Raw genomic sequence first — 9,402 nt, 5'->3', positions numbered from 1 at the left:
CTTTAGTGCAACTACCTTAAATAATTATAGACCTGCATTTCCAGACATGTGATTAATGGAACAATTTGCAAGGAAGCTAAGGATTAAACAACTATCTCTGATTTTCATTGCATTGGGTAGCCTTATGAAGGCAGTGAAAATATACCATGGAGGTTTCTCCTGGCTATCTGGATCTGTGACTTCAAGCTTGGAATCATGCAGTCTTTGAAATTCTCAGGGTAGTTTTGAAGGAGAACTAGGTATGCTCAAGCATGATTTTTAATATTGGAGGAAAGGATAAGGAAGAGAGCAATGGTTCCCCCATCCATTCCACATAGAGAATGAGATCAGACTGACCATTAAATTTTCTCTCAACACAGACAACAGGAGAGAGTCATTATCCATTTCACAGAAGATCTAGTTACCTTAGTGGAGACAAGGTAAACCAGCTTAATGACTCCCCTAATAAAGAAGTTGAAAAGATTCACATTCACATAATGTACTTCATTGGGAACATCAAGATAAAGATGTACAGTCACTATAATAAAACAGGATATAAATAAACAAATAAATAAATACTATATTGTACCCATTCTGCCCACTATCTATTTCAAAATATGCATTATTACAAACATAGTTTATTAGCTGATTATGTAAGATCAAGGCTATATAATTCACAAATTCAGTTTGAGGATGAAGTTGCATCATCAATAATGAATACTCAATAAATTATATACCATGTTTTTCCCAAAATAAAAGCCAGCCAGGAAATAAGCCCTAGCATGATTTTTCAGGAGGTTTGTAATATAAGCCCCACCCCAAAATGAGCCCCAGTTAAGATTGTCAGCCTGATGGACACATTTAGTACCATATTTCCCTGAATATAAGCACTAACCAGAAAATAAGCCCTAATGCAGACATGTCAAACTCGTGACATCGCAAGACGTATCGGGACTGTTTTGCCATTGCCGGTATTGGGGTGGGCGTGTCCGGCCCAGAGGCCGGCAGTTTGACACCCCTGCCCTAACGCATCTTTTGGAGCAAAAATTAGTATAAGACCCAGTCTTATTTTGGGGAAAACACAGGTATATAATTTATTATATTATATTATAATATTATATATAATATTTCAATAATACCCTTTTTCTTCATAACTAAATTATTATTATAAATACTGCCCAGAGAGCAACAATGTAATTATTAACATTGCTATTCTGACAGAGAACTGTCGACAGTCTGAGAAAGTTCATTCTATTTTATGGTAGATTGAAGAGGATGTTGGGAAGGGAATGTGTTATTTGATACGTTTTGACATGCCTCAAAATGTAGCAAAGTATATTTCTGATAGGAGTGATTATTTTTAATGAAAAAAAAATGATATTTGTGACATGAGTTTTCTAACAAATGTCAAGTTTAGTGAAGTGGAGTATAATTAACGTCAATGTCTTGGCACGGCAACCATTAAGTAATTCTTTAAAAAGAAGAAATACTTCCTTTCCCTAAAAATATGATCAAACTTGCTAAGGCATTTAAGAAAGGGGGAACAGTGACGATGGTCCTTGATGCTTCATTTCTTCTCTGGTTCCACCCATCTTTGCATTCAACATATATAGAAAATTATTTGCTAGCATAGTAGACTCTGCCAGACCCCAGACAACTTTTCTCGAAGACACCTTGTGCATGTGTGTGTATATGTGTACAGGTGATCCTTAGGTTACAACCACTCGTTCAGTAATTACTCAAACATGCAACAGAACTGAATGAGAGGGACTTAAGATCAGTCCTCACATTCCAGCTGTCATAGTAGCAGTGCAGCCTATGATTACAATCTGGGCATCTGGTTTGCAATTATGACATTGCAGCAAGCTATGGTCATGTGTCTGTGATTTCCAATATTCCCTGCTGACGTCTCACAAGCAAAGTCAGTGGGGAAGCCAACAGGAAGTCAGAAGCTGTGGTTACATGAGGTCCTTGACAGATAGCCTGCACATTCCTCATTTAATTATCATCAAGGATATGAAGGAGACAGTGTGAGACAGAGGACCATGGAGAGTGCTGACCCATAGAGTGGCTGAGGGTTGGACACGACTGAATGGCTGACAATGATGTGCAGTCTGTCCCTCAAGTAGCTCATGCAGTGGTGGGATTCAAATATGTGAACAACTGTTTCTCTGTGTGGATGCCACTTCCGGAAGTCCATTCTGGGCCTGGGCAACAAAAAATTAGCTACCGGTTCTGCCGAACTAGTGCAAACTGGCTGAATCCCACCACTGACCTCATGTGACACAATTTCTCACAATTGGGACTATCATTGCTAAGTGATGCACTCATGTGATTCTGAGCTTGATGACCACATTGCTCAGTAACAGTGACTTGGATCTCAATTACCATCATAACCTGAGCTCTTGCTTTGCAGAGATGAATACGGCTTCAACATTAGAAGCCTCGATGTGTCAGCTTGCTCCTGCTGTGGGAACAACCAAGTTGTATTTGTAAGTGAACAAGATACAAGTCAAACTCTGAAAGTTTCTAGAAGCCATCCCTTAGAGATACTGTAGATGAAAAGCTCTCCCAGAATTTCCAAGAACTCAGCAAAGTAGGGAGGAAGAATTTCTCACTTATCTATACACAGAGGCATGCATTAAATTTCCATTGTTCTATGTAACCTTCTTATGACTTCTTTTAAAGTGGCTTTTCAGCTGTTCCAGAAAGTTCCCTGCTGGGGGTTCATTCAGTTCTGCAGGGAATAGCTTAAAAGAGAAATTGTATCATCTGGACACTTGCTTACTTACTTAATTTTTATGCCGTCCCTTTCCCTATGCAGGGACACGGTGGCTCAGTGGGTTAGGACGCTGAGCTTGTCGATCAGAAGGTCGGCAGTTTGGCGGGTCGAATCCCGAGTGCCGCGTAACAGAGCGAGCGCCTGTTACTCGTCCCAGCTTCTGCCAACCTAGCAGTTCAAAAGCACGTAAAAATGCAAGTAGAAAAATAGGGACCACTCCGGTGGGAAGGTAACAGCGTTCCGTGCACCTTTGGCATCTAGTCATGCCGGCCACATGACCACGGAGACGTCCTCGGACAAGCGCTGGCTCTTCGGCTTTGAAACGGAGATGAGCACCGGCCCCTAGAGTCGAAGACGACTAGCACGCAAGTGCGGGGGAACCTTTACCTTACCTCCCTATGCAAATTCAGCAGCTAGGGCTGAGATAAAGAAAGTTCACAAGGCCCCTGAGGGGCAGACAGTTTTACTTCTTGAGGAGGGCCAAGTTTAAGACAGAAGTAAGACCAGCACATTTCCATGTAGAGTCCCAGCGTCATATTTGCAAGCTGTTACCATAGCCTTTGAAGCTGAAAACTGAGATGAATAAATATATTTTACAACAACTATTGTGAATTGATTGCATCTACAGATTCTGTTGGACATTTTAATGCATCTTTTAATTTATCTTTAAATACTGTAGAATGGCTTTTTAAAAACGAGATAGAAGAGAAATAAGCTAATGTCATGTTGTATGCTTATTATCCTTCAGTCATTCGCCTGGATATTCAGTGGTCTCCAAAATGGGTTACAAATGAGCTGTTTCTGTTGTCCTTTCTTGTTCCACCCATTTGAAGGGCAGCTGGGAGATCTAAAGGAGAGGTGTACTCAGTTTTGTTTGAAGATGAGCTTGCATGGTCCCAATGCAGAGAACCAACCTTTATTCAAGCAAATGCCAAACCTAGAGTTTCCCTTCAGTTTTCTTAGCTGACCACAAAGAAAGTCAAGAAGGAAAAGGGTTGGAAGCCATTTAGTGCCTCTTGGTTCTCGACTCATTGAACTTGGCCCATGGCTACCAAGTTGTTATGAGGTTACACAACTCAACACAGATTTCAAGCAGCAAATTGTTTCATGCTATGGAGGCAACACAATTTGCTTTGCTAAACTGAGGAGGCCCCCTGATTGGGGTCAGAACTGACTGAAGTGCTTCAAGGAAAGGCAGTTTGAGATTCCTTTGAGCCATCCAGACTGAAAGAACTGAAATATGAGGGAGGTCTCAGTTAGGTGTCTTTGACCCTTGTAAACTATCCGGTCCAGACAACCTTCATTATGTATGAAGGAAATTCCTGGCTGGCTTGCTATCTATACAAGTAGTCCTCGACTTATGACCGCAACCGAGCCCAAAATTTCCATTGCTAAGTGAGATAGTTGTTAAGGGAGTTTTGCTACGCCTTTCTGGCCATAGTTGTTAAGTGAATCACTGCAGTTGTTAGTAACATGGTTGCAAAAGGTTTATCGCTTGATCCCGGGACACTGCGATCGTCATAAATATGAACCAGTTGCCAAGTGTCCGAATTTTGATCATGTGACCATGGGGAGGCTGCAACGGTCATAAGTGTGAAAAACAGTCATAAGTCACTTTCTTCAGTGCTGTTGTAACTTCAAATGGTCACTAAATGAATAGTTATAAGTCGAGGACTATCTATTGTGCATGCATGCATGCATGCATGCTCACGCATCTTCACAGCCCTATTGCTTTGGCCCTCCACAACAGTCCCACTTTCTTGGGTGTGGTTTACTATAAAACATTTTCTAAAGCAACCAAATCTTTTCAGCCTGCTACTCTGGCTGCCACCCTATGCTGCATCCAGCAAGCAGTCTCATATAGTGTATGCCAAAACAACCCTGCTGGGAAGCACTTCAGCCATTATTGTGGGAGAAGGTTCCTCTCTCCCTCTTCTTCTGTCATCTCTGTTCTGCTCTGCTCAGGTTTCTCCCGAAATGAGACCTCTGCTTTGCTTGCCTTGTTTCCCTCCTGCATTGATCTGAGGGGGCCATTCATTTACAGCTTCAGAGCAAAGCTTTACACAGAGTTAGTGGTTGCTTACTTCCCAATACCAGTGCTAAGGCCTGAAACAAGGTAAATGATAATTGAAGGTCCCATTGATAATGAGTAGTATTTCCTTTCCTCAGATGGGGAATCCCCTGACAATTTTCAGTGCTCTTCATAGAGCTCCACAAGTGGAATCAAAGCCTCGTCCGCTTACATCTTCTCCTCATAAATAAACCGCATTTGTTTTCCTAGGAGGGCCCCCTCTATTTCATCTTATTGATCCAGTGTTGAAAACATTAAATTACAGGAAAAGCATGCAAAACCTTCAATACAGACCGTGGTTAGAGATCATATACATCTCCCATTCTTTATTACCTTTGGGTGCTTGACCTTCCCCACCACCTCTTAAAGATGCTACCAGGAAGCTATTGCATGACAGATGACTGGTTTCTGACTAAAAAGACAAAAAAGAGTTACCATTTTAGAAGACACCATTTCTCAGTATTGTAAGTCTGTGAAATAGATGACTGCATGGATTGATATTTTTTCCTCTTAGCTGGAGGTTTTCCAGCAGACAGATGGTGCAGTGAATCTTGCAGTCTTTAGGAAGTTAGACCTGATGGTCTCTTAGGTCCTCTTCAACTCTTGCCTTCAGACATTGTGCATCACTGGCAGTTTTTAAGAAGAGATTGGACAGTCATTTGTCCGGAACAGTATAAGGTCTCTTGCTTGAGCAGGGGGTTGGACTAGAAGACCTCTATGTCTCTTCCAACTCTGTTATTCTGGTATTCGATGTTCTTGGGAAACAAATGTCTGTTAGATATTAAATAACACAAATGTATAGATAATGTTATGCTGCTTCCAAGTTGATCTGATTTATATATACTGATTTTCTTGTTTCCCATTGATTTCTTCCATCATGTGAATTGGGATTTCCCAGACTTTCCTACAGCCCTGGAGTGCCTAATTCAGGGTTCTTCAAACGTGGCCCTTTTATGACTTGTGGACTTCCAGAATTCCTTAGCCAGCGTGCCCTGGACTAAATGCTGTCAATTCCAGCACACATGTTGAGGCAGCCATAGGCTTCTTGGTAAAGAAGAAGTATGAAAAAGAAAAAAAATGATAGCTCTGCTGAGGTACGGGGTGCTTGAGAAATGTGGCTCTTCTAGTTACTCCTCGCAACCAGTTTGATCCAGATTTCCAGAATCATTTGCAAATTAGAACTCAGCAATTCCACATTTCAGTTTTTTGCAGCTCAGATCTCAATTCAGAGTATATATTACCAAATATATTTCAAAGCAAGTTTTGAAAGAAAGTAGTTTGTAAAGAGCCAGTTTTTAACCTTGTAACAAGACTCCCAGTGTGGACCCATTTTCCTTATTTTTCAGTTTTTAGAAAAACAACTCTGGTGGTAATTACACATTCAAAATAAGCTATTCTTGATTCTACTAAAATAATTCTTGATTCTACTAAAATGACAGGTGTGCAAATATATATGCATTTATGTTTGTATGTGTATATGTTTGTTTGTATGTATATGTATGTATTACCTCAGAGTCTTTCTTGAGTAATGTGAGAAGGAAGGAAGGAAGGAAGGAAGGAAGGAAGGAAGGAAGGAAGGAAGGAAGGAAGGAAGGAAGGAAGGAAGGAAGGAAGGAAGGAAAGCTGTATTCAGTAATATGAGTTATGGTGGTGTAGTGGTTAGAATGCAGTACTGCAGGCTACTTCTGCTGACTGCTGGCTGCCAGCAGTTTGGCAGTTCGAGTCTCACTGGCTAAGGTAGGTAAAATGAGGACCCAGATTGTTGGGGGCAATAGGCTGACTCTGTAAAACTGCTTAGAGAGGGCTGTAAAGCATTGTGAAGCAGTATATAAGTCTAAGTGCTATTGCTATTGCTATTGCTATTGCTAATAACAGCAATGTAACTATAAGTCCGTTTCTGTTCACTCTTTCCAGAAATTGAAAAGTTCCAGAGTTCTGATGAGAAAAAGGAGGATGAAGAGAAAAAATATCTTGATGTCATCAGCAATAAAAATATAAAGCTGTCAGAAAGAGTACTGATTCCCGTCAAACAATATCCAAAGGTATTGTAATAACTACATAATATATGATATATTGTATTTTCTTGATAAATGGTTATAGTTATTGTTATAAATTGATATCATGCTCTAAATGCTTCATCAAGAATTGAAATGATTTTGCTCCTCTTGGTTGTTTTGAGTTAAATGGGTGATTTTTTTTTCCCAAACTGGGTTTTGGAGAAAACATGTTGGATGAGAATGAACACAGGGAACAGTGGGTTTATTTTGCATGAAGACTATCTCAAATTTCATATTTGTAACAACTCACTTAAAGGATCAGGCAACAGCTGATGAACAAAAGCTTCTACCTCAGATTTATTTTCTTATTTATTAAACAAAATTATATAGCTATCCAGGTCACACATAGGTGACTCAGGTGGCTCACAACAGGGCTTTTCAACCAGTGGTACGGGTACCACCTGTGGTACATTGGCACCTGGCAGGTAGTACGTGACCATCCTAGAAAAGTGGTAGCGGAGGAAGGGAATGAGCTGAACCAGTGGCAGCACCGCACAAGCCTGAGCGAGAGATGGCTGGAGCTGCAGGGCTATCAGGGCTCAGCGGAAGCGCCAGGATCAGTGCCGGGCTCCAGCTGGAGCTCGGTACTGATCCCAGTGCTTCTGCTGAGCCCAGAAGAAGTGCCGATCAGTTGGAATGTTGCAGCATCTCTAGGGTCTTGTGATTTACATTCAGATGCTTGGCAACTGATTCATATTTATGACGGTCACAGTGTCCAGGGTCATGTGAAGTGACCAAAACCTGCTGCAATCACCCAGCAGATGGGGAGGGGAAAATAAAAACCAAACACCCCCCCAACCCCACCCCTGCTGCTAATCCTCAACAGAAATGCTCACAACAATGAAAACCTCGGACAGGAGGAAGAGCACTGCCGGGCAGGCAGGCAAGTGTCTTGCTCGGCTGTGGCTTGGGGGACTTCTTTCAGTGCCATTGTAACTTCGAACAGTCACTAAGCAAACTGTTGTAAGTCGAGGACTACCTGTACTTCATCACTTTTTCCCTTTTTTTTGTCATCAAGTTTTTGACACCTTGCTATGCGACTGGTGGTACTCAGATGTTGCCATATCCTAAAAGTGGTACAATGGGTGAAAAGGTTGAAAAGCCCTGGCTTACAAAACTTACAGAACCTGAAAGTCAAGAGTAGATAAATGGATGACCAAACTAATCTCCTAAAAGCCAGCATCCAACCTGATTCAAATCCATGGGGTATCTTAGCATCGGCTTCATTCGCACCACTTTGTAAGAATAGCAGACGTCCTTTCATGCAGAGTTCCTTTAATTTCCAATAAACTGGAGGAGTCGTCAGTCCCATTTGTCATGAATGCAGAATGTGTTAGGTGAAAGATGTCTGCTAAGTCATTTACCCCTTGATCAGCAGTGTGCAATTTTGCCATTTTAATGCGGAGTGTTATGATGTGGTTTTTTGTAATTTTAGTTGTTTGGGACTGGAGTTTTTAAACCTTTCAGGGACCTAAGATTTCCAATCCTCTAACTGTGGCAGCCAGAATTACAATAATGGGAATGTTGGTTGGCAGAGTTTTGATTGATCTGAACATTTCATATATGTCTGAATTCTAACTGAAGCAACATTAAATCAATGGAATATACCTAGAACAAAATGGGACCAGCATCTTCTTAATCCCCAAGGACAAATTCACCTTTGATTGGCATAAAGTATACTGTCCATATTTTTCCCCTGAAGAGTGGCAAAATAGTTATTGTTTTGTAACTGGTAACTGTTGAAAGAATGATGGGTCAGGTCTAGCCCAAAAATGACATAGAAGAATCCAGCCAGGGTTCAGTTCTTCATTTGCTTACATCATCTAGACCAGGGGTGTCAAACTTGCAACGTCACATGACATGTCGCGACATATCGTGACTTTTTTGCCATTGCCAGCAATGGGGTGGGTGGGTGCAGTTTCGCTATGATGCATCTGGCCCACAGGCCGGCAGTTTGACACCCCTGATCTAGACAGAACCTATAGTATCCAACTTAATGCATATACCAGAGCCAGTTTGACCTGGGTAAGGCACCAGGGTAACAAAGCACCAAGGTAAAAAAGCAGGAGTCTGTGAGTTCTAGTCCTGACTTAGCCATGAAAGCCAGTTGGATGACCTTGGGCCACTTTTGCTGTCTCTCAACCCACCCCACATAACAGGGTTATTGAGAGGTAAACAGGAGGAGGAAGGACTGTTGGATATGCTTTGAGTTATTTGCAAAAATAATAAAGGCTACAGATAAATAAATAAAAATTCCACTATGCAGATTTGTATAGTAAAGAACGAGGAGGTAGAGGTTTTGTATTTTTTTAGATAAACAAAAATTGCTCCCCCTGTATGATCTTATATTTTTTTTACAAAAATATTTGTTCTGCAGCAGTAATCAAACCAAAATAGCAAACACACCATTTATTTCTAGTGTAATTTATCCTGCTGATTATTGACAGATGGCATATAGCCTATTATTAGTCTAGATTACACTCTCCATTTTTCTTTTTCCTTTTTTATCAACT

At 41.0% G+C, this 9,402-nt stretch overlaps 1 protein-coding gene across 1 annotated transcript in view; it reads left to right on the top strand.

The window, feature by feature from the left end:
- Positions 1 to 9,402, top strand: part of KHDRBS2 (KH RNA binding domain containing, signal transduction associated 2) — a gene marked incomplete at both ends in the record, with an annotated part of 414,751 nt that overhangs the window by 80,565 nt on the left and 324,784 nt on the right. Inside the window, one exon of the mRNA XM_081316505.1 lies at positions 6,747 to 6,874. Coding sequence (XP_081172631.1) covers positions 6,747 to 6,874 — 128 coding nt within the window. The remainder of the gene's footprint in view (positions 1 to 6,746; positions 6,875 to 9,402) is intronic.

The sequence above is a fragment of the Vipera berus genome (assembly GCF_964194415.1).
Source record: "Vipera berus genome assembly, chromosome: 1".
Taxonomy (NCBI): Eukaryota; Metazoa; Chordata; class Lepidosauria; order Squamata; family Viperidae; genus Vipera; species Vipera berus.
Note: the sequence above shows the minus strand (reverse complement) of the source record. Positions and strands in the feature narration are given on the sequence as shown.